This window comes from Eleutherodactylus coqui, chromosome 11 (assembly GCF_035609145.1).
Source record: "Eleutherodactylus coqui strain aEleCoq1 chromosome 11, aEleCoq1.hap1, whole genome shotgun sequence".
In the NCBI taxonomy this organism is placed as follows: domain Eukaryota; kingdom Metazoa; phylum Chordata; class Amphibia; order Anura; family Eleutherodactylidae; genus Eleutherodactylus; species Eleutherodactylus coqui.
The window spans coordinates 110,690,944-110,716,957 of NC_089847.1; the positions used below are offsets into that span (position 1 = coordinate 110,690,944).

The 26,014-nt window shown below is 43.1% G+C and overlaps 2 protein-coding genes across 2 annotated transcripts in view; one reads left to right on the plus strand and one right to left on the minus strand.

The window, feature by feature from the left end:
- The window catches only part of DNAJC24 (DnaJ heat shock protein family (Hsp40) member C24), a 52,646-nt gene extending 50,841 nt beyond the window's left edge, over positions 1-1,805 (plus strand). The window contains exon 5 of the mRNA XM_066583235.1: positions 324-1,805. Coding sequence (XP_066439332.1) covers positions 324-460 — 137 coding nt within the window. The 3' untranslated portion in view covers positions 461-1,805. The remainder of the gene's footprint in view (positions 1-323) is intronic.
- Positions 1,806-3,872: 2,067 nt separating this feature from the next.
- IMMP1L (inner mitochondrial membrane peptidase subunit 1) overlaps positions 3,873-26,014 on the minus strand; it is a 42,401-nt gene continuing 20,259 nt past the window's right edge. The window contains exons 2-6 of the mRNA XM_066583236.1: positions 22,875-23,011; positions 22,673-22,761; positions 16,921-17,047; positions 4,590-4,700; positions 3,873-4,027 (exon numbers count right to left, since the gene is read on the minus strand). Coding sequence (XP_066439333.1) covers positions 3,962-4,027; positions 4,590-4,700; positions 16,921-17,047; positions 22,673-22,761; positions 22,875-22,979 — 498 coding nt within the window. The 5' untranslated portion in view covers positions 22,980-23,011 and the 3' untranslated portion in view covers positions 3,873-3,961. The remainder of the gene's footprint in view (positions 4,028-4,589; positions 4,701-16,920; positions 17,048-22,672; positions 22,762-22,874; positions 23,012-26,014) is intronic.

Below are 26,014 nucleotides of genomic sequence, written 5' to 3' on the forward strand. Positions count from 1 at the left end.
TGTCAATGCCGCAAAATTGGTGACGTCCATGCAGATTGTGACAACCAATCTTAGGATGAGAGAATGCATACACAGACCAGAAAGCGGGTAGGGTGTATAACACAGCACTGCCAAGCCTGCAGCGCCCCCTTCAAACCCCATTCTGCACACGCATTCTCCTGTCCTAGGATGGGTTGTATATGTTGCGTAGACGGCAGCCAGTTGATGGCATTCCTGTTAATTCTCTCACTTTGGCGGATCAGCCCTGGGCAGACCTGAGTAGTTGCTACGGCCCTGTGCTTGCTATGCGGGTCAGACATGATGTAAGTTTACTTTATCTGCAGATGAAGAACATTTCTACTACTCCTGTCGTTGCGGAGGACAATATGTTGTAATCGAAACCGACTTGGAACAAACGTCTTTGGTTAACTGCGACTCCTGCTCATTGATTATAGAAGTCTTACAAGCATCACGGAGTTGACATAAGGCTGCTGCCCAACATCTGAAATCTGCTATTTATGGTCTGCGGACCAGTGGACAGTACAAGGGGGGGGGTTAATAAATTACCGTAAGTGAAAAAAATCTAGACCGTGTGACATTCATTGCAAGTGAAGAAAACTAGATGTAAGGTGACAATACACTTATAGGGGGTCTCCTTATGGAAAGTAAGTTTACTCATGGTTCTAAAGTCTCTCTTTGCTGTCAGGGAATGGAAGCCTGTCCTGATCCAGTTTGTGAAGGCTCTGTTCATAGCTAATTTTTAGCCATTGTTAGGGGGAACTGCCAAAATATACCGCTGCGGGAAGCCCTTAATGTATTCCTACTGTATAGGTGGCAAACAAGGAAATACGGCGCTCATGGGCTTCCATGTGAATAATAGGGATGTATACCATGTTTTATAGTTTCCATCTATAAAGCAGAGGGTTAGTAGACTATGCTTTCCGACACGGTGGGGAAAAAAGGTTTACCGATGCATACTGGGCCAGTGTGTGCCAAAAGGACACACCCCGTATATGCTGTGTACATGGCCGCATATGGTCATATTGGAGACAGAGGTCGGTGAATACTTCTGTTGTATAAGAGAGCGATCACATAGCGTTATTGTATGCTCTGGGCTCCATGACAGCTGCTGTAAACAACGCTATAACGGAATCCCCGAATGGAAAAAAAATGGCGCCATTCACATTTCCTCTGTATAAGTCACTGGTCAGACCACACATGTACTGTTTTAGCCACCGGTACTCAGAAAGGACATATCAGAGCTTGACCAGGGACAAAGGCGGGCAACTAAAGTAATAAATAGAACGGGTGGACTACAATACCCAGAGAGGCTATCAAAATTGGGATTATTTAGTTTAGAAAAAAATACAGCTGAGGGGCGACCTAATAACTATGTATAATATATCAAGGGACAATACAGAGATCTCTCCTATCATCTATTTACACCCAGGACTGTGAATGTAACAAGGGGGCGCCCTCTACATCTAGAGGAAAGAAGGTTTATACCCCCAACATAGAAAGGGGTTCTTTACTGTAAGAGCAGTGAGACTATGGAACCCTCTACCTGAGGGCGTGGTGATGGGGAACCCGATAAAAGAGTTCAAGAGAGTCTTGATGCCTTTCTTGAGCAATACAATATTACATGTTATAGTTACTGATTACTTCAGAGGGGTCGGTGATTCAGGAATTATTCAGATAGCAGTCAGGAAGGATTTTTTCCCTTTAAGTGTGACTGCCCACTACAGTTTTTTTTCACTGCGAAATTCGCAGCGTTTTTTTCTGCAGGGGTCTATGGGACTTGTAATGTTACATTGTGATCGCGATTTTAACATTACAAGTCCCATAGACCCCTACAGAAAAAAAAACTGTAGTGGGCAATCACCCTTACTGAGGAAAATTAGCTTCTATGTTGTTGATGTTTTTTGCCTTCCTCTGGATCAACATTGGGGATTAATAACCTGAACTGGATGCACATAGGTGTTTTTTTTGGCTGTATATACTATGTTACTTCTATTGTGCATCGGACACCTCTTGGGTCCCCGTTTTGTTTCCTTTTTTGATTTGGAGTATAACGTAGCTGACAGCGCTGTATTCATGTAAAAACAGAAATAAATGGAAACCTTGAAAAATGGATCCAAAAGATGTGTCAGATTTTTGTTTCAGTGCGGGGATTCCTTCACAGTGCTGTGTTCAGCAGCCGTCACGGACCCCCCGAGCGGAGTCACCCAGCATGTACAATAACTCTGTGAACGCTCCATAAGGTCCCTTTTAGGAATCTAAACTATTACCTTCAGTGTAAACGCCCCAACTGAACGACAAATGAGAATTTGTTTGCTTCTCATTCGTCGTTCAGTTTCCGCTTGTAGAAAACTGAATGACGTATCGCCCAGGGTAAACAGGTAGTCGTTCATCTATGAATGACTGCCTGTTTACTGTCAATGGAGGACAATGGGCCAAAACGACTCCCAGCCTGCTACACCTCCGTTCACTGAGTGATGTTCGTTTGTGTCCGAAAACACAGGAAGGATTATTGCTGGGACGACTGTCGGGCATCTGCGGTTGTCCCGTGTAAAAGGTAACTCGGAGTGTATCAGTGAAGGCCATCCTTTAGAGCCAGCGAGGACAGGAGAGGGCTGTGGTGCTCCGGCTGGGATTCTAGCTCGATATCTCTTGTCTATACCGATCCATTGGAACAAACTGCAGCTCTGTAAAAGTTAGAATATGACGGCAAACAGATCCTGAAGATGGAGAGGAAAAATAACTCTATTATACAATGATTAAAGGGATTCTTTAGCTGTTCCACCGGATATACCCTGAAAGCAAGATTGCTGCGACTTCTTGTCAAGCCAGAGATTTCAGGCTCCATAATGGCACATCAGCAATATGGAAGCCTCAGCTTTGTTCCCCATTAGTACAAAAGGTATGAGCAGTGAGTGTATAGAAACATTCAGAAAGGAAGAGAAACGCATTCCCTGTCTTTGGACGATTCTCTATTCTTACTCCATGCTTTACACTGCAGCTATATGTGCTCATGTTAGCTGCTATATAGAAGTACAAGTTCCTAGGAAGAAATTGGTGCATGATGAGTTGCTTTGAATTACATCGAGGAAAAAATGCTACAGAGATTTGTACCAAAATCGACCTTTAGTCGCGGCATGTGTGGTGCTGCATCATTCATTTCAATGGGACTCCTGGAGATAGCCAATACAAATCGCTAGGCTATTTTCATCAGCCCCATTGAAATGAATGGTGCGGCACAGCATATGCATGACTGCCACTGCATTAGATCTATGTCACTGTGGGGGATGAAGGGGTCCGCAGTCTCAGAGGTAAGACAAAAATATGGAAACATCATACAAAAGGCATCTCTTAAAATTGGTCTCTACAGGTCTTATTCCCCTGTAACTTAAGTGGAGGTAATATAACACAGCCGGGCAGAAGTAAACATTTGCCAAAGCAACAAGGTTCCATTGGTCAGGGGTTTGAGACACTCAGCTGCTGTTATCAGCTGCTCCCAAAACCACCCAGAGCAGGGTAAGAGGTGAAGTAAAAACAAATTTGGTGGGAAAGCTCTCAGCCAATCAGGAGTCAAAAGGGCATCTCAGTGCTAATGATTAAAATCCCATTCATTTTGTACGTTTTTCCCTTAGTTTTAGCCACCACTTGTAGGTTTACAGAGATGTTTCCCAACTGAACGAGGGATCGGTTTTCCAATTGTAAGGAATGGCGTTATACGATAAGATCTGGCTGCGTGGTGGTTGCCATTTCCTAGTAGTGATCTGGGTACTACAAGCAAATAGACCCAACTGGAAGGAGCAATTCAAAGTACGTGTTATATAGCGTACATCTATGAACATGTAAAGACGAGGAGACAAGAAGACCAGAAACACCTTAAATTACAAAAATATTTTATTAAAATCATCCTGGTCATTAATAAATAAAATGTCTTCTACGGGGTCATTAAGGAAAAGCCGTCCGTCCATTAATCTTTCCTTACACGTCTGTTGGGATCATCCTGCAGAGCCCCGAAAGTGTTAAGAGGCCAAATCTGCAAGAGAGAAATGGATAGAAGATGTGAAATCGGGATGTCCTCTATTCCATGGCCAGGACCTCCCCCATGAGCACAGCGGTGTATCGGTATATGTGCTTGTGATTGGTTCTGCAGCTCAGCCCGCTCCTTTGATTTGCAGACTGATTGGGCTCTCAGGGTCAGAACCTACTAATCAAACACTGGAGACCTAGTATAGGCCATCAATGTATATTCCTGCAGAGGTTTTGGTTTGCCTTGAGGGAACTGTATATTTTTATTTTTACCAAAAGGTTGGAACCCGAACTCAATATTGCTCATAGCTGAGAATATGCTACATTTTCAGCAAGTCTGTGGAAGCTTGCAAGGGTAAGCAGCACCCTCCCAGTGAGGCAATGTTCTAATGTGGGGTTACATCACAAGTGCCTAAAACAGTGGGAGAACCCTTGAACAGGAACGAACGGCGACGTTCACTGTAGAAAATAAGGTATTGTATGCCCCAACAGCTGAAGTAGCAGCAGATCGGCCGTTGTACCGTGCAACACTCTGAACTTTTTACATGAAGTTAAAAATTTGTAGTTACCCTGAAAAAAAGTCGACCCTGAATCAGGGCATAGGGGACTGGTCCGTAGCTTCTAGAGTCCGTGGAGTTGTCTAGATTGTCACCTTCCAGCCAAACATGGCCCCTGGGTACCTGTGGGAAAAGAAGAAACAGTGGAATATTTAAAGCCCAGTTGTTGAGTATTACAGACCAGTCGTCATGTTCCCGATTCAGAGGAATGCCATGCCACAATGGTCGCCCCTATGAAACTGCAAATGGAACTTGACCCGAATATACAGCGGGTTTCATCATTCATTTATCCAGGGGGCTAAAGATTAACAACGTTTCTTTTCCCGTTTTATTTTTGATTTTCTATGTGATGTGAAATGCAGCCCTGGCTGATATATAGGGTGTTTTTCAATAAAACCCACTGGGATCTCCACCAATCACAAGATTAGGGTTCCCAAGTGTCCCTAACTAAATGGACTGTGGTCATTCATGTGCGCTACCAGTCCATTCGCTTCAATGGCTCAGTAGTGCACACATGTGACTAATGCTACTTTCATTCAGGGACACTCAAAATTTTGGGAGTCAGACAACCGGTACCCCCACCAATCAGATACATATTCTCTGTGCTGTGGTTAGGGAATAAGTTCTTTTTGTGGGACAAACCCTTTAATCATGGCACTACATAATGCTTAGGAGGTCCTAAATAGGGCATTTGAGTTCATAGAGAGTTCCTCATAGGGGCTGTCCATGATCCATACATGCTATTAATTATAATGTGACCACTAACATTTTGTAATGTACTTACCATAATTACATGCCCCGTACCACTAAGCCATGCGGTGGAAACGTGGCTGCGCTGTTGAAAATCCTGAACTTCTGCTGAAGTCATGTACATAAAACTCAGGAACCTTCAGGACTTGGTATGTATATCAGCAGTTGTGGTGCAGGCGCAGTTCACTTCCACAGATGCAGCTATTGGTGTACTATGAAGGCTCGTGGGTTGTGTATGTGATGTCAGCGGAGGTCTGGGATTCTTGACAGTGCGGACACACGACCATCGCATGGAATGGGACATGATTTTACTGTTGTATTACAAAAATATAATGAACACCACTTGTGGGTCTCTGACATCCCCTTCAACAGAATATTTGAAAATTAATTTTTCGTAACCCTTTTAAATGGACATTACATTTTCACATAATGTATGCTCATATAACAGCCTATGTGCATATAATCAATGCTGTAATATACTTACATTATTTTTTTTTTAGTTTTATCGCTAAAATTCAAGTTGGAAGTAGCGGCCACAAGAAGTCTCCCTTCCAGTACCTTTGCAATCCACTACCTGTTGTTAGGCATTTGGCTTCTTTAGTAACAATGACATGGGGACACTGCCAGTTACTAGAGAGGCGGGCATTCAGATACTGACTTGCAGGTGATTGGAGTAGAGCTATGCAAGGCAGCATGGGAAATGTGGAAGAGGAAGTCCTAGCCAGTACAGTACTGACAGAATGGCTGCTTAGGACAACCCTCACCTGTGAGTGGATCGAAAACAGCGGGGCAGCAGAAAGAAATAGGAAAATATAAATGGGAAACTGAACTGATGGAGCTCAAACTGGGGGCAAACAGCACGGCCAGTGAAGACCTCAGGTGCTTTTGCAAATTTTTGGGAAATCTGATGCACACTTTAGCTAAATCCTATGAACAGATTCTAGGCTTTTGCCACATTATAGCACGTATGGTCCAAAGCCATTGCCTCAAAAACTTTCACTACTGTTTCGAGTGGCGTTACAATGGTGTGTGAGTGAGGCCTTATTGAGGAAGTATCGGGGGATACCAGTAGGATTCTCGAGGAAGAATCTACTATGGAAATCTCCGGTGCCAACACTATAACCTTAGTGACTACCCTCTACTGGCTGGAGACTGCAACACATTTTCTCACTCAGCAGATGTGATATTTCCACATTTCACAGTGTTAAAGGGCCTAGAGCGAATTTGGACTAAACAGAAAATATTTTATTAATATCTTCTAAGCAGAAAAATGGAAGAACTACAATTATCTGATGTAAAGCTAAAGCAGGATGGTCATTAATTTAATAGACTTCAAAGAGGTCATTAGGATGCGGACTGAAATTCTGCTCTTCTGTGGCAGTAACAGCATGAAGAGGGCAGACACTCGTCAACATCCTGAGGCCACAACCAAGGCCAGACCTGTTAGTGGGCTCATGATTAGCTAAATGGTAATTGATTGTGACACCAATTACACATAATCTCATCATTTTATCGGAGTGGGCTTGTCAAACTTCTAATTAAGATCACAGTTCAGTCTATGTGCACGCGGGATCCACAACACATTGCCGTCATGTCCATCAAGAAGTCCATGGAAGGACTTTCTATGTTTGCTAAATTAATGAGTGTTATCTGGGAAGGCAGTCTGGGATTTTGGTATGTTGAGAAGGGTTAAAACTCCTATTTCATGGTGCACGCTGCCTAACGAGTCCAAACATTTCCTAAAGGATTCAATCGCTTGTTCATTGAGTGACTACTAAAAATTCTAAGCTACTGTACCACCCAGTGTGATGACATCCACCCCACCAAGCCTCAAGGCTTCACTCTCATCCAGATTTCAGTTTCTCAATTGGTTGTAACTAGATTTACGTGTAGATTTTTAACTTTAAAAAACTAATAAAATCTACAAAAAAAACCATAAAGGAACCAAGCAGGAAGTTTTGTAGAGGTCCAAGACTAGGTTTGTAGCTTTGTTTTCATTTACGGTTTCCTGTTTTGTCATAGGAGCAGAAAGTCGAAAAATGATGACCATGCTAGATCTGTCCTACGAGGGACGCCAACAGCGGTTGATGGACTAAATATAGGAGCCATCGTGTTCCGTCACAGTGTCCAGCATTTATCAAAAAAAATAGTCCGCCGCTATTTTTTTTAGGGCGAAATGATGGAATTTGCAACAAAACCAGCTCATTTAAATGAGCAAAGCTTTTAAAGAATATTTTAAAGTGCTTATATGAGATGAGATCGCCTTTTGCTGATGTAAGTTATATCTGATGTTTGGACGAAGGTTGAGTGTTTTTGGATCAAGCTGCGCCACATGATTCATAGGAGGACCTTAATATTCAATCTGTTTTCCAAGAACGAAGTGACATCCAAGACCAATGTTTTCCAAATTCCAGTCGTCTTGAACCCCAACAGGTTATGATTTGAGAATATCCCATTGATAAAGCCCCGGTAACAATGTCTGAGGCACTGACAATAATTGCATCGCCTGTGCAATACTAATGAAAACATGACCTGTTGGTGAGTCGTAAGGACTGGAGCTTGGCAAACTCTGGCCTAAAGCAACCTTCATTGAATTCTTCTCAAATCAAACACATTTTTTCTGGCATACCATGCCAAGTTTTCATGCATATGGTCTCCCTGCCTAAAGCATGCATGCACGAAAGTTTCCATAGACTGCTATCACTAGGATGAGTCGACCACCTCCCTCTCTTGCGACCACTTTCAAAGAGTATTAGCAGGCGTCTTCGACCCCTAGTTCTTCGGTCTTCCTCCTCCTTTTCTTATGTCCAGTCTCACTTGTCTCTCCTTCATTGTGGGACATTTGCAAACTGTATTTTTTTTTTTTAATCAATTTTAGGAGAAAAATGATTAAAATTCCAAAAAGGCAGAGTACAAAAACAAGGGTTTAAATCAAATGGTTAGCAAACGAAGAAGCAAGAGAGTCCGAATGTTAAGAAAATTATAGCACGCTCCAGTACATAAAACCTTCCCCACATGTACCAGAGCCGGAATGAGCACAGCAGAAGGTACCGGGGCAGAACATCAGAAGAACTGGTCTCTGTCTTCATCTACATAACACCTGTGCCAGGAAGCTTTCGTGTGACCCTGCTGTAGCCAGTGGCTTGCGGACAGAGGTGGGGTGAACGGTAGCGAAGTTAGAGAACAAAGCTTACGAGAGAACTTAATCTCGGTGGCAGATAATACAAGTAAATCTTTTCTTCTCAACTATACCTACCGGGGTCTATTTAAGTGCTTCCCACTTTGGAACAAGCATCAAATGTAATTGCCTCGTCGCCTGCGGGTGTTCGTTGCACAAAAGCAGCTTTTGTGGCTAAACCACAGGTGTTACCTTTCTTGATTAAAATGAAATATGATGAAAGGCGACAGTAGCAAATGACATCTTCAAGCTTGTAATGAATTGTACTTATTTGATTGGGATCCCAGCGGGTTGTTTATAAAGTCACATGACTGATCTGTCGCCATTGTTTTTGCACAAAGAATCAATGTACAAAAGTTCAATATCTCTGTCCATCTCTCTGGGGGCACATGGGGCACAGTATCTAATTACGCCAGCTGGGCGTCTGCTGGAGAACACAGCAAATATTTCACTAAAATGGTAACTTTTTGTAGAAAGAGTTGTAAATGAAGAAACAAAAAACTTCTTAAAGACTTTTTTCGGTGTAGAGCAGGAGTTCCTAACTATTCGTATTGCATGGAGACCTTTGGTGGTTTGCTAAAGACTATGAAACTCTTCTCAGAATATGCAAAAAGTAACGCTGAGCATTAATGATATTCTGAGATCTCTGCTACAGCTGTAATGTGATGGTAAACAAATTCTTGAACATTGAGGATCTATTGATAGTCAACGGACCCAAGACATGCACAAGTAGGCCGGTGAAGGAGAAGTGGTGGGGAAAGCAACCCTCAAAGCAAAGAAAGGCTCAGAATACACTGTGTTGAGAAGTTTAACAAAGAGTAGGTGCTGCCGGCCCAATGCTAGCGCAATGGTTGCCCAAAGGTCATAGACCTTGAAGATAGAGTGGAAGAGGTCAGGAACCTGCCTGTGGATTGTGACTTAAATTAAATTAACTTTGACACTGTAAGTATGGTTTAAATGAAAATTACTTTTATTTGAGACCAGCAAGTATGGTACAAGGGTAAGGGTCTAATATTGCTGTCTCTGAATTACACACTAACAATTGGTTTAGAAAATTGTGGCAAATTTCCTAAACAGCCTTCGATATGAGCTTGTCTGTAGGAGCCTTTAAAAGGAGAATAGTTAGATGAGACGGCATCACCAAGATACCAAAAAGTTTAAGTTTGCTCTTTAGGGAGGTTCTAGAGCCAATTTACAATCCCTTTTTTATTGTGTTATGGTGGTAATCCATTTGCTCCGGTCTATCATTTAATTAACACAAAAAGACTTTTATGAGTCTGTCTCTCTGGACCTTGGTCATATTTACTAGGATGTTCTGACTTGAACTACACACCACACACCAAATGGCCACTGTATTAGAGAGACTCATCTAGTAGTGCCTTGGAACTCCTTTGGCCTTCAAAAGTGCTGCAATTCGTTGTGGCATCCAACCCACAAGTACCAGAGGACCCAGGTTGTGCCAACGTTCCCCATGCCATTATTTTACTGACACGAGCCTCAACTGTTGATAATGGACAGGGAGAGTTCATCGATTCCCCTATCAGCATGGTGCAATAGAAATCTGGATTTATCTGACCAGTCGATCAAAGTTTCTCCACTGCTCAGTGATCCAATTTTTGGGCTCTTTTGCCACTCGAATCTCACTTTTCTGTTTCTCTTAGGAAGCAATGAAACTCAAACTGGTCGTCTGCTGTTAAAGCACATCCGTCTTAAGGAATGATGAGCTGTGTGTTCAGACACGTTAGTTGGAGCGCCAGTGTTCAATTCAGCTGCAATCTACTTGACTGTGCACCGCCTGGTAGTCATAACGATTCTTGACATCCTTCTCTAACCCGTTTTATCGACAAGTTGCTTACATCCACGTAATCCTCTATCGCTCGATTTTTTTTCTTTGACTACACCATTCTCTGTATACTCTCCACACCGCTACATGAGAAAACCTCATGGCACTGTATGAAATCCTAGACCTGACTAGTCTAGAACCGATGACCAGTCCTTGTTGGAAGTCGCTCAGATCGCTGGATTTTCCCATCTAATATGGATTCCCATTGAAATTGATCTAGGCAAAACTTGCTCTCTTGATTTTATGCTGCCCGGCGGGGGTCACATGTCTAATTTTCATACACGGAAGCTCCAATTATAAAAGGGCCAGTGAATCAAAAAAAAGTGGCCATCCCGTGTAAAAGTGGCTATAAGCAGATGGAAGTAGGGTGATGGTTGAACAGCTGTTGAATGAGCGGTCGTTCTGGGAATACCCTTTCGTCAGTCGCCCAATACCATTGAACAGGTACGGCCAGTTTGAATGCCTATAACAGCCAATATGGACGGAAATAGGTATGGCTGCATTTGTGAAATGATCGTTCATTCAATAATTACTCAGCCATCACCCTACTTCTATCAAATATGTATAGCCGCCTTAACATTTCCCGACTGTAAGATCTACCCCCTTCCTTACCAGGCATGTGCCACCTGGATGTTTATAGCCTATGGGCAGTCCGAACTAGTTACGCTCACCACAATATTTTAAAGGGTGATGGGAAACAATTTTTCTTATTTTTTAACACATTAGAAAGGTCAAGCGAAAAGCTGATGAAGTATGATCCATCTGTTCACCAATTGTAATGTGAAGAGCAAGCAGTGCCGTACACTATAGAAGACAGATTTAATACGGCCACATTCTGTGTTACAGTCAAAACAGCTGAGACTTTTGCAGTTTTACAGAACTGAAGATAAATCTCCGCAGGACTCTATGTTGATTCGGTTCCATTCTATAAAAACCCCAGGAGGTTCCAAGTATCGTGATATGGACTCCAATAGGTAGCTGTTATTTAGGTTGTCTGAAACGAACACTAAGAAGGAGATTCAACAACTCTTTCAAGAAATCTGGCAAAGGGGACGGACCGTCTCCTGGTACCTTCCATCTGTGACTTGACATCTGGCTGAGGAAGTAGAACTAAAGCGGAAGAACTTAGGGTGCCTTTAGCCAGCCCCAGCCATATATTAAGAATGCGGTTTCATACGCCAGTCTTAATTTGCAGCCCGTTAGATGAAGATGCGGCAAATGTATTAAGAGGCACACCACTGTCTGACGTCTGAAGACATTATGATTTAAGGCTGTACAGCTCCGATGTTGGCAGACGTCCATCGGGGTTCTCTTACTGTATATTGCCAGCCTCTCTGCTGTCGGAGCCTATCCAACGTGTCACCTCATGCATTACTGGCTTTAGCCAGCAGATAGCGCCGTTGCATAATGGCAGAGAAAGAGTAAGCCCCCTAGGAAAACCAGGATACAAATTGGATTGGAAAGGGTTAATACCTTTCTCGGACCACCTACGTGCCAAAAAGCTAAATCTATATCAACCGTAAGCTGGAATAGCTTTCTTCTATAATCGATGTCAGACACCTGCATACTAAGCTTTCTTAAAAAGTGGTGTGCACGCTGCAATACTTAAAAGGACTAGTTTATGCACCGTAATTTACAGCTTTTTATGATGATTTTGCTTTGATAAATCCCCCACCGCCATGTAGCTCGTGCCCCACTTTTTCTTAAAGGGCCACTCTGCCGAAAACATATTGTTCCATGTCTGCCCCCCTCACCTGGCTGCCTGTCAAACTCTGGAGATCTCCTCTGTGTAGTGAAGCCACTTTCCTGCACTGCAGCCCCTGTCTGATGCTAATCAAGCACCACCTTGAGGCTGAGAATTTTTACTTTCAGTTTCACATCTATCCCAAGATGCATCAGCACAGCATTAGCTAGAGGCTATACCATTGTTGGCTGCTGTAAAGGCAGTTATCACTACATTCTATATTCATCTAAATAAGCTACAGGCTATAAGTCAGGAGGATGAGCTGTGATCTCCTCTATTATAACTGTGTGATCATCATCAGTAACTGTGATATTTCTCTGGAAGATCCATGTAACAGCATCACGCAGACTGTAAAACTGACTAGAAAATGAATGCATGACCCCCAAGTAAATCTGAGCTGGACAGAATTGAGATTGCATAACCATTTGAGCAGAAACAGGCCAGGAGTAGCACTATCTCACTTATATGTACTGGAGGGATACCTACATAATGAATGAATAAAGAAAAAAAAAAGGGAGTGACCCTTTAAACCTACAGAACACAAAATAGGTGCCTCCTGAGATGAAGGCTGGGCAATTAATCAAATTAATTTGATTAATCATCATTTTGCTGAGGCATGATACTAAACTTTCATCAGAACCGTAAAATTGAAATTAGCGCTACCCCCTGTGGGCGGGGCTAATATTAGGCTGGGGGGGAAGTGGGATATGCAGAATGTCTGGGCTGTGAGGACTTAGGATAGGGAAATATGTGAGGGCAATACGCCTTTTCACGTTGGTTAATAATGGGCTTTAAACCAGCACATACATCTTTTTAAGGCGGTGACTTAGTGGACTACTGACAGCCAGGCTCCTGCTCCAACTGTCAAGAGAGGAGAAACCTCAGATCCAGGCAGTTTAACCTCTTACATGCCAAAATTAATAGCAACTGCAGCATGTAAGCAGATCACAGGGAAAAGGGCTTTTTCTATCACCCATCGGCACTCCTCAGTGCGATCGCAAGGTATCAATGGGCTGCGATGGCAGCTGACAGCCTGATAAAGGCCTCCATGTCTGCCGTGTAACTCAGCCTATTAGGCCCTGCATGCCACAGAGCCCAATAGTTTGTTTTCATAGGCTTAATAGAATGTACTATACAAGTAATGCAATGTACTAGCCTAGGGATCAAACAATGACATCTTCAAGTAGCCTTCAGGGAGGAAAAAATAACGTCAAAGAAAGTTCAACAAAGTTTAATTTTAAGAAAAAAAATACAATTAAAAAATAAAATACATATTCTTCGCAACAAAAATACTTTAAAATTGAGAAAATACTAAAATAGATTTTAAAAAGCAACACATAATAATAGTAATTTACCACGCTCGTAACGATCCAAACAATGAAGATATTTTTGTTCTTTATCTCGCGTGGTGAACGCCGTAAAAATAATTTTAAAAAGTAGTGCCAGAATTTTTGTTCGCCTCCCAAAAATGTAATAAAAAGCAATCCAAAAGTCACGAGGACCTTCAGATGGTAGCAATAAAAATGTCACCTCTTCCTGTAAAACACAAGCCCTTACTGAGCTCCGCTACTGGGTCTTAGAACGCGGCGATTCAGATTCAATTGTTTCACTTAAAAAATATGTTTTTATTGTGCAAAAGTCGTGAAAACTTTTGAAAAAAACCTGTAAACTTGCTATCGCGGTAATCGTGCCGATCCAGATAAGAAAGTAAATTTTTTCCGAATAGTGAACGCTGTAAAGACAAGTCTGAAAAACAATGGCGGAAATTCTGGACATTTTTTCCATTTCTCCTCCCCAAAATTTAATTAAAAAAGTCATACAACATATTATATGTACCCCAGAGAGGTGCCATTAAAATACACAAGTCGTCCAAAAAAAACCCACAAGCCCTCACACGGCTAGGTCAACGAGCTATGGCTCTTGCAATGCGACGGTGAAAAACACTTGGTCCTCAAGGCAGAATATAGGCTGGTCACCAAGGGGTTAAACTAATTGACCAAAAAAATCCAATGACAGGATGGACGCAAAGTAATGTAAGCCATCAACTAAACCCAACAAGTTCTAATAAAAAAAATAACCGTAAAGGACAACACAACACTACGGCGAATGCGAATTTACCATCAGAATGAAGCGATCGCCACGTTTTATCCACAATCTCCGAGGCGATTTCACTTAGCAGCGCGAGTAATAGATCTGTGCCTCACAACAGACGACACATTTACAGTATGCAGATATTGATTGTCAGGGAGCGTTGCCGAGAAATGTAGACGTATCCCAGTTCTTTATCACACGCAAGTTGACAAAAAGTTCCCCATCTACGGCTCGGGGCTGTGTGAAGGGTCATTAAGAAGTAGGCATTCTCCTTAATTGACAGGTTAGCTGAATGCATTGTGATTTCTGCCGGCCTTTTCATCAGTTCTTCTCTCGAAAACATCAGGATTGTAGAAGCCGATACAAAAGAAGGATGAACCGAAGTTTAATAATCTGCCTTCCTCCTTATCTACATTTTTTTATACCGCAGCTGTTAGAGGAAGGTCAAAAATAGATCCTTCAGGGATTCAGATTTTTTTTTTTCTCGTTGTGAAGATGAGAAAATATGAAAAAGGGAGACTAAAGACTGATTTACACGCAAAGACAATCTTTCAAACGATTGAAAGTTTTAACGATCATTTTGCATAAAGTGTTAATGGACACCAATGTCCATTAACACTTTATCAGCCAAATTTGCATGTAAAAGGGGATCTGGGAGCGGTTTGCAGACCCTAACATGTGGGCTGGGCTCTGCATAAGGCTGCATCATTCTCACACGGGCTGGCAGCAGAAGATGATGTAAGCTCCTGCAGAGAACACAGCGTGTGGTCTGTTGAGAGATACTTTAGCTCTCTGCGGCTGAATGATGGATTTTAAGCTCACCTTAAAATCATTGCTCAGACGAAAAGTGCACGATGTGCGTTTTCACACATCATCTGCGGTCGTTTGAACGGATTTTGAGTGATAATCGTTGCGTGTAAATGCGCCTTGAGACAGGGGGGCCAACTGGGGCTCGCTACCCTCTGTAAAATCTAATAGAAGGTTTCCACAAAATTTTCAAGGTTTTGCAAATAGAGGGCTAAAGGGGACCTGGGGCTAAGATTTCAATTAGGACAACCAAGTTTTTCGGGAAAGAGGCCTTCACACATTAAAATGCAATTTTTTTTTTTAAATAAGTTAAAATTAAAAAAAAAACTGGAACTTTGGAACTTCCCTTAAAAACACAAACAAAAACATCACCTTCCTTGAGGTCTCCATTAAAGCCTCAGTGCTCTATTAAGTCATACTCACACCATAGTTGAGGGTGTCCCACTTTGAACCACACATTTATCAGCCAAAGCTGGCAAATATGGCTGTGACCCAGACAGAGCCAACCACTGTATTACAGTCAGCCGTTCATGCGATTACTAGAGGTTCTAGGACCAACATTGATCAGATGATCACAGGGGAGGATTTTTATAGAGAAAACATTGTATTAATGCAACAAAGACTTTAAAGTCGTTGCCCCACTTCTAGCTATTGACAACCTAGCCTCAAGATAGGTCATGAAAAGCAGATTGAAACGGGTCTACCACCAGAGATCCTCCAGAATCAGCTGTTTCCGGAGCTGGTGGCTTTGTGTACTGAGCTGTTTTGCTTTAGATAGGAGACGGCGCCATATATTGCAGTCACCTGGGTTGGTACAGCAGGCTGTGTGCTATTGCAGTTAATGGACCTAAGCCTGCAATACCAATTCAGGCCACTATGCAATGTACAGTGCTGTCTATTTCTTGCAGCAAAACAACTCAGTACACAAAGACACTGAAGCATGGAAACAGTTGATCACCAGGGGGTCCTGAGAGGCAGAGGATGGGTCATCAGCAGCGAGAAGTAGGACAACCAATTTAAGCTGGCTCTGCTAAAATCCAGTCGCTCCTCCAGCCTCCTGGCACCACTGGGACTGCAGCAGTAAGCTGCATTATCACTTCCCAAGTTGTATATAAAACACCACGACTGCCTTCTCTGTGTGTGTCTCGGACAGCCGTCTGAGCTCGCCTGCAACTGCAAAATTAGCATGCAGACTCTGCAGAATGTTTTGGAACATCTCTGCAGAGTCATGTGCGAGTCGGCTGGATATTTTAAAACATTTGGCAGTCTGGAAGTGGTTAAGAACTTTTTACTGTCAACATAGTATGTGAGGCTGAAAAAAAACATATTTCCATCCAGTTCAGCCTATTTCCAATTTACATCCCGATTCCAATCCGGCAATCAGAATAATCCCCAAATCACCGACCTTTCTGAAGTAATCAGTGACTATAACATGTAATATTGTAACGCTCAAGAAAGGTGTCCAGGCTCCTCTTAAACTCTCTTGTTGTGTTTGCCATCCCCATGTCCTCAGGCAGAGAGTACCACAGTCTCACTGCTCTAACTGTAAAGAACCCCCTTCTAGGTCGGTGAAAAAAAACCTTCTTTCTTCTAGACGTAGAGTGCGCCACCTTGTTAAGGTCACAGTCCCGGGTATAAATGCTACAAACAACTCTGTGACAAGGTTATTAAAAAGTCCCAGTCTTGGGGTTGGTGCATAAAAAAAAAAATCATATAAGTCGCTAAATACCCCTCGAAAGTACAACAAAGTCAATCCTATTTTAGATCTGTTTGGGTCTCATTGTTTTATATCATTTTTTAAGTTAGTGCCATTTCCAAAAAATCTAGTTCGCATGTACATCTTGTAGTCCACAAAGATGTCCTTTGTATCATATGTGGACGCAGTGATCTGTACAGTCACATGTATAACCAGACAGAGGGCGGGACTTACGTATGTGTGCCTCTTGATGAAGTCTGCTGGGCCGCTAGTGCAGATTTTGTCACCTTCCAATCCAATTACCCTTTTGCAGATGACATGGTTTGGGTTGCTGGGACTCTTTGCAATTATGATATCACCCCTGGAATGACAAAAGAGTTTTAGAAAGACCAAGGAAGAGAATCATAGTAGAAGTAAAAAGCAAAAAAAAGCAAAAAAGCAAAAAAGAAAATATGTATTTAAAAGGGCAAACCTCAACAATAATGCAAGCTTATATACAAGGAGGGGGAAAGAACATAGAAATATATTTTTAACACAAGATCTGCACCTGGCATCCTGACTGAATGCCAAAGCTTGAGAAAGTCCTGCAATGCTCCAGTGAAGCAGCAAGCAAAGGAGATAGAGCCAACGGTAGCTATGTCAGCTCATCTGGGACTCAACTCCCCCATACTTCTAGCTGGGGACAGAAAGTGCCAGCTGCCTGTGACAGACGAAGATTAGGGAGGGGGGATGAAAAGGAACTGGTTCACAGACACATGGGGGTAGAAACGGTGCAAAGGGGTTTCTAGATCCCTTAGCCGAGTGTATAGACGTTAAATAGTAATTAAAGATTGTGCCGTACTAAACTTCATTCGGTCTACTTTTGCCTTGTTTTTGCATTACAATGACTGATTGTGGACACTTTTTGAAAAAAAAAAAAAAAGGGCATTAAATTTATCATAACCCAAAGAATTTTCTAATAAAGCATGATAAAACTATGAGGGCTATCACAACTACAACTGCCTGGAAATATTTAAGATTCTGTGGTTTATATATACACTATCCAAGAATCAAAAATAACACTTCTTTCCATATGTTAATCCTTAGCGGGGCTCCTTTGACATTGGATACTCTCCGTGGAATACTTTCTACTAACATCAGATACACTTCAGCTGGTATTTCCCTCCATTCATCCTGCAAACGTCTGTCAAGTTCTCAAAGAAGATGGGCGGTGTTCATATTTCCTGACCCCATGTTCAAGTTCGTCCCAAAGAGGTTCAGTAGGGTTCAGGTCGGGACTCTGTGGTGTCAGTGGAACATCTGTATCCTCAATCGTGGAACATCTATATCCTCAAACTAAGGTAAGACTTAGTACTTAGCTGCTGGCACAACACACTCAGGTAGTAGGTGTTCCCCAGGTTCCTCCACAGCCAGGTTCCTCCATCTATTTTGGAGCTGGAGTAGCGTGATTCGTCACTCCATAGAACATTCTTCCATTGCTCAACTGTCTAATGATGACAATCCTTGCACCATTATAGATGGGCCAATACATTGCACTTCGTGATGGATGGCTCGTGTGCAGCGGCATAACCCATATATCCAATAGCGTGCGGTTCCTGTCACAAGCTATAGCTGACACCTCCAAGAGTTTGCACCTCATGTAACATGGTTTTGGACACTTGATATGCTAATAAGACAGGATCCATTCTACTGATAGGGGTGTCCAAATACTTTTGGTAGGATAGTGTAGCTTTAAAGCCTCACTTTATTACAAACAGCCCTGATTTCCCTTTATGCCCATGTCCCCAGGAAAAGGAGGTATTGAGAGCTGGTCGTAGAGGTCTTTTTACACTATACTAATGTTTTAGTTGTCCTGGTGCCAGCCTATAACATGGATGTAATGTTGTGGACATCAGTATTTTTCTTGGCTGGTCCAACACAGTAACAGCTCTTTACATTGAATTTCTGGGGACAGATACAACAGGATAATCTTCCACCGGTTGTCACATCCAACGATTGTAAGTTTTAATCTCCAATAGAGTCTTTTTACATGGAGCAATTTGCTCTGGAAGACGAGGCCGATTCTGACTCTTAAAGACACAAATGGTTAATAATACGTTTGTTCTTCCCCAACAGAGCTGACATTGGTTGGCTCCCCATTTACACTGAGAGATTTGCATCCAACCAGCAAGCAATTTTATGATTGCATAAAAGATACAATTAGCCGACAAACAAGCATTTGGTTGTTGATCAACCCAACCAATAGGTACACAAATGTTCAAGCAAACATTCTTGCCCGATAATCAGGCTTTGTAAAGATCCTTTAGAAGCTTCTGTTTTGTTAAAGGGGTTGTCCCGCGAAAGCAAGTGGAGTTCAGCACTTCTGTATGGCCATATTAATGCACTTTGTAATGTACATCGTGCATTAATTATGAGCCATACAGAAGTTATTCACTTACCTGTTCCGTTGCTAGCGTCCCCGTCTCCATGGTGCCGTCTAATTTCAGCGTCTAATCGCCCGATTAGACGCGCTTGCGCAGTCCGGTCTTCTCCCTGGTGAATGGGGCCGCTCGTGCCGGAGAGCTGGTCCTCGTAGCTCCGCCCCATCACGTGTGCCGATTCCAGCCAATCAGGAGGCTGGAATCGGCAATGGACCGCACAGAGCCCACGGTGCACCATGGGAGAAGACCCGCGGTGCATCGTGGGTGAAGATCCCGGCGGCCATCTTGCTAAGGTAAGAAAGAAGTCGCTGCAGATCGGGGATTCGGGTAAGTACTAAACTGTTTGTTTTTTTTAACCCATCCCTTGTGTTTGTCTCGCGCCGAACGGGGGGCCTATTGAATAAAAAAAAAACCGTTTCGGCGCGGGACAACCCCTTTAAGTCTTTGGGTACGCCTCAAATCAATGGGTGTTACGGCAAAGCAAAACAGAGAAAACCCAATGCACTGGAAGAAACTTTAAATGGCAAGGTTGGTCAAGTGTGTCTTAGAGCACACGTCTGTATCCCACAGGATATGCAGACATGTTGGTAAACATATGTGAAAGGATATGTTGTGAAGGGTATTGGGCACAACAATTATGAACATCTATAGTCATAAAAGCCACACATGGTTGACTAAGCCACTCCAGAAATTAAATGGTTACCACATATCTGGGGTTCAAAGCCAGGTTGGGTAGGCTAATTTAAGCCCAAGGACCAAACTTCTAGGTTGCACTCTCCTTCAAAGTGGTTTGTTAAAAACTCAAGCAAACTATAGATAGTGGTTCCAGATTTCTGAAGAACTCTGAAGGGTCTTCTCGACAACATGGAAAGTAAGAACTAAATGTACAACTTTAGGCCTAAGAATAGAGATGAGCGAGTATACTCGCTAAAGGCAATTGCTCGAGCGAGCATTGCCTTTAGCGAGTACCTGCCCGCTCAAGACTGAAGGTTCGGGTGCCGGCGCGGGGGAGCGGTGAGTAGCGGCAGTAAGCAGGAGGGAGCCGGGGGGAGAGAGATCTCCCCTCCATTCCGCCCCGCTCTCCCCCGCAGCTCCCTACCCGCTGCCGGCACCCGAACCTTCAGTCTCGAGCGGGGAGATACTCGCTAATGGCAATGCTCGCTCGAGCAATTGCCTTTAGCGAGTATACTCGCTCATCTCTACCTAAGAAGTAACAGGCTCCTGAGAGTGACCCAAGATATAAAGATTGGTTATCCAATCTTGGAACAACTTATGTTTCGTTGTTTCTCACCAAGAGCAGTCCTACAAACTACCACATGGGTACCAGCACATCACTCGGGCGTCTTTACGAATCACTTCTGGAGTTAGACAGATAATGGATGTCACTTCCATTTTTCTACAATTTCCTCTTATATTAGAAGACTGCACAATGCTCATTGTTGGGTACACGAATGCCCAATGATAAAACTAAAATTATCACCACGGAACAGTTCAGCTTGTTTCTACCAACATGTGACCATCTAGAACACCAACAGCTGGTTAACATGATCTGGCTTGGATAGATAAATCACAATCCCCATCAAATAGAGCAAGAGCTCTTATAGATCAACATGACCAAATTATGGACAACCGTCTCTTCTACAAAATGAGATGACATCAATACAACCAATAGCAAGTGAAATTCATAGTCTGCTCTTATACACCAAAAACTCTGAAATTCATTCATAAAGGACCATTACTGCAGTGAAAGTGGTTGTGCCAATTATGTAACTATATGTCTTATTAGGGCATATGAAAGTCAAAGAGCAAGGACTCCCATTCAGGTCCCCTCTCTATAAGCTGAAATGGAGAGCCACTCTGTAAAACCAGCTCCTGGACTTTAAGTCGTCCTTTCATTACAAGGACGGCCATTTTGTACTCCTGGCTGACTCCAACTTTCCCTGGCAGAATGAGCTGTTTACCAGGAATGCTGGAATAGGGATTTGGGGATGATCATCTGTTCATTTCATAAGTCGTACTCTGAAAGGGGTTGTCTCTTAACACCTTTGGGGGGACATTTTTTTCTACACTTAAATGTATTTACTTTGGGTTTACAATCATTCTGCAATAGGGTTTAAATTAAAAAAAATTGTCCTCTGCAGCTTCTACATATCACTGTATGTAGACACTCCTGTCTAAGTCTCAACAGGAGATCCATTCGTGAGGATGGACTTACAACTTATGGCCCTTCTACACGGGACGACTATCGCAAGCTTAAGCACCCAGCAGTTGACCCAACAATCATCAAATTAAAAAAAAAATCTTTTTATTTGTATATCGCCAACTTATTCCGCAGCCCTTTCAGGTAATTTATTCATTACCCCCCACCAAGCTGGGTACTCATTTTATCGACCTCGGAAAGATGGAAGACCGAAGCAACCTTGAGCCAACTTCCTGACCCGTACAGGGATTGAACTCACAACCTTAAGGTCGTGAGACAAAGCTTAAGACTGCATTTCTGCTGCCCTAAAACTCTGAGCCACATGAGGCTCACACAACAGTGATAATCACTTAATCTATGGAGTGTTGGAGATTGTGTTGGAGATCTCTTCCAGCCGCCACCTTCATTCAGAGCGAACAGGCAGTCATATATAGCATAATGACAGGCTGTTTATGAGGGCCGATTATCAACAGGTTTTTATGACTGCATAAACTGAATGATGAATGATAAGTAGAGTTGAGCGAACGTACTCTGGCGAACTTGATGCTCGTTCGAGTATTACCGTACTCGATGGTGCTCGTTACTCGAACGAGCATCAAGCCGTGTTCGACCCGGCCCCAGTTTGTGGCCCCTCCCTGCCGCAGCACGTGTCATTGGCAAATTTTTTGTCGAGAGAGAGGGAGGGAGGGGGAGAGGTGGGGAGAGGGGCGGAGAGGGGGGGAGAGAGGGGGAGGGAGGAGAGAGAGAGAGGGGGAGAAGGGGTGAGAGGGGGGGAGAGGAGGAGGGAGAGGAAGAGAGAGAAACCTAGGAGTGAAAGAAAAGCTCGGGACCCGGTGTCCCACATACAAAAATGCTTGAGTCTCCCATTGTAGTCAATAGGGTTCGTTACTCGAGTAGAGTTCTCGAATTTTACGAAAAGCTCGACTCGAATAACGCGGACCCGAGCATTTGGGTGCTCGCTCATCTCTAGTGATAAGCAATGAATTATCATTCGTCGTTCAGTCATTGGCCTTGATTACACTGAACGATTATCCTTCAGCTATTCACCAGAGATTACCTGAATGATAATTGTTTAGGGTCTTAGGGTCCTTTTTACCCGAGACGATTGTCAATGAGTATCGCTCAATCAGGAAATAAAATCATAGCCCACTCCCGGATCCGGAAGCACAGGATAGAAGGAGCCAAACCTCCGCAGATAAAGATCATAAAGCGCAATAACTTTTATAGATGGTCCGACAATCTTTTTACTTTGGGTGATAAGTTGACAAGCCACAACATAGAGCTAAACTGCAGAGATAAAACTGAAAGAAAGAAAGTTAATGTCATAACTAACAGGAATTCCATGTTTAGCAATTAGTTTACTTACTTGTTAAATGATGAAAGGAGTCGGCTCAAGCTGTCACAAACTAAAATATCATCATCCATTATGGTTGGTTGCATCGAGGGCCCACTACACTGCAGGAGAAAGTGCAAACGTGACTAATGCACCGATGCACTACGCTGGGCATAAAAACACAATACAATGAGAGTTTACTTTTACACTTTATACCAATAGGAGAGATACTTACAATTACAATCTTTCCAAGATACTCGAATGTACAATGAGCGATGCAACCATACTGAATGGCGTAGCCCAGGAAGCCCAGTGTCTTCCCTATCATCTTCCGGATCATCCTACTTGTTCTCTATTTCATTAGCCACTATCCTGTAGAGGAGGAAGAAAAATAAAAGCATGTATGTTTGTAAGACGTGCGTTTTTAATCTGAGAGTTTCCAAGATTTTGTTTCGACCACAATTCAAGATATGAGTTTATTTGCCATTATTTATATAGTGATACGTATTCTTCACATCCATCCATCCATCCATCTATCTATCTATCTATCTATCTATCTATCTATCTATCTATCTATCTATCTATCTATCTATCTATCTATCTATCTATCTATCTATCTATCTATCTATCTATCTATCTATCTATCTATCTATCTATCTATCTATCTATCTATCTATCGGTAGTGTCTGGCCATACAGACACCATAGTGGAAGGTCTCCAGCTCCGGACCCCTTTTCTATGAACGGTTCGTTGGATCGCAAAGAAATAGAGATGAGTGAATCAACTCGGTTCGGGTGTTTTTGCACTCGAGCACCGCTTTTTCCGAGTAACTGACTACTCGGACAAAAAGATTCGGGGGGAGCGGGAGGTTGCAGAGAGGAGTGGGGGGGGGGGGGGAGAGATTAAGGTCCCCCCTGTTCCCCACTGCTACCCCCCGCTCCACCACGCCGCCCCCCGAATATTTTTGTCCAAGTAGTCAGTTACTCGGAAAAAGTGGTGCTCGAGTGCAAAAATACCCGAACCGAGTACGCTCGCTCATCTCTACAAAGAAAGTCATTAATCTGAATGGCCGGAACGTAACGCTAGATGTCGGGAGTTGCAGCAATCGGAACAATAATAATCTTTCAAGAAAGTGGTTGTCGTCATGCGATGTGCCAAGAAAGGGTGCTTTAGGACGGAACGATTAGAATTCAAAAGAATCGTTCAAACGAGTGAAAGTCAACAATATTCGTTTGGTCAAAAACCAACGACTTAACGAGAATCGTTCACTTTTCATTCCTTTTTTGCAGGTATAAAACCCCCCTTGGCTCATTCACTTATTGTTTGGCTTAAACAGCAATTATTCAGTCCCTCTCATTCACTTATACAAGGACTGAACGATTATCGTTTGAATGAGCCAACGAGGTCTGCCTAAACAGGCTGCACGGGAGCGAATGTGTTAGTGGTGACGTAACTTGCTCGTTCAAACGATAATCGGCTCGTATAACAAGGACACAAAGAAATCCAAGCATATATCCAGATGTGGTCTTTGAATCCCTGGACCCAGGGGCGTAACTATAGAGGGTGCAGGGGATGCGGTTGCACCCGGGCCCAGGAGCCTTAGGGGGCCCAAAGGCCTCTCTTCTCCATATATGGAGCCCAGTACTATGAGTAAAGCATTATAGTTGGGAGCCCTGTTACAGGTTTCGCATTGGGGCCCGGAAGCTTCAAGTTATGCCTCTGTGCAGCATGGTTTAGGTATGGGTATGGGTACAGATACAGATAGAGGGGGGGGCCCAGCTCACCTTTTGCATCAGGGCCCCTGAGCCTTTAGTTACGCCCCTGCCTGGACCTAGTGCTGTAAGACAGTGGTGCTAAGGACTAGAGTACCCTGGTCATATACTTTATAGTCTTCAATTCCAGGTATGAGTGCTCAGAAATCACTGGAACTGTCATTAAAAGGAATGGTAAAAGAAAAATCTGCCGTGCAGGCGCAACTCCCCAGAGGTTCCAATAAAGGTACCAGAACAATTGGATCAATATCCCAGCTTATTAAAATCCAGCTAATAAACGCGTTTCGGGGTGAACCCCTTCATCAGTAGTGCTGGGATGACTTCACTCTCAGGGAAGGGAACTCATAACCCTAAGTACTGGGTAACAGAGTCATGAGCTGGAGCAGAGTGGATGTCCAAGGTTGACAGCTGCAGTCCCGCCCGGTTTATGGGACATCACAGGGGGAGCAGCCAATAACAGAGCTCAGTGATCGATCACTGAGCTCTGTTATTGGCTACAGTACCTGTGACATCCGGTAAACCAGGCGGGACTGCAGCAGAGATTGGAGAGGGGGGCCAAGGTCACAGGGTAAGCGCGGAGAGGTGAATATATCACCATTTGTTATTTCAATGCACGGGGAAGGGGATGAGTAGAGTTCTTACAACTCAGACAAACCCCTTCAACTTGCCTGTACACCTTCAACAACTGTTGGATGAATGCTTGTTTATCCCATGGACTTCTTGCAACTTGGACAACCCCTTTAAGGGTATGTTCATACAGCGGAATCTGACAAAGATTTTTCTGTGCAGACTACACTTCTAAAAACCGAATGGCTAAGCAGTGAATTTTTGCCGTAGATTCACATGCAGATTTGGCCCCATCAATGTGTAAAATACCCGATTTGCCCGTTGACCGAGCCAAATCAGCGTGTGAATTCGCAGCAAAATATGTGGCAGAAATTCACGGCTTAGATGCCTGTTTTTGTATTGGTTTTCAAAGGTGGAATCCATGCAGAAAAATCCGCAGTCAATTCTACCGTGTGAACATACCCTTAGGGCACTTTCACAGAAGTGTATGACACGCATATTCTTATGCTACTGTGACTTTGGGTCAGTAGACCTGCTGGGGCTGGGATACTTGTCCATAATATGGATGCAAAAATGTACGCTCGTGTGAGTGGCTTAAAAGGGTTGTCTCACTTGTAGCTGTTTTTACTGCAGGAAGCAGACAGCTCCGTACACTGTACAGTGGCCAGGGCTAGTACTGCAGGCTGAGTCCCATTCATTTCAATACGATTCAGTCTACGATAGCAACCTGGGCGCTATGTACAGAGCTGGGTACTTCCTGTAAAAAAAGAGCTAGAAGTGGGACAACCCCTCTAATAGACACTATGTGCCAATTGGAACCTGAGTAAAAAAAAAACGAAATCAACCAACTAGAAGAGTAAAACAACATAAGGTAAACCAAGTTAGTGTGCGAGGATGTTCTATTATATCAAGCCATATAGTTAACCTATGATTAAAAAGAAAAAAAAAAGTAAAAAATTCAAAAAATACATAAAACAAAATACATCTCACTACATATACAGACACGTACCTACATGACCAGCTACTTTCTTCGAGA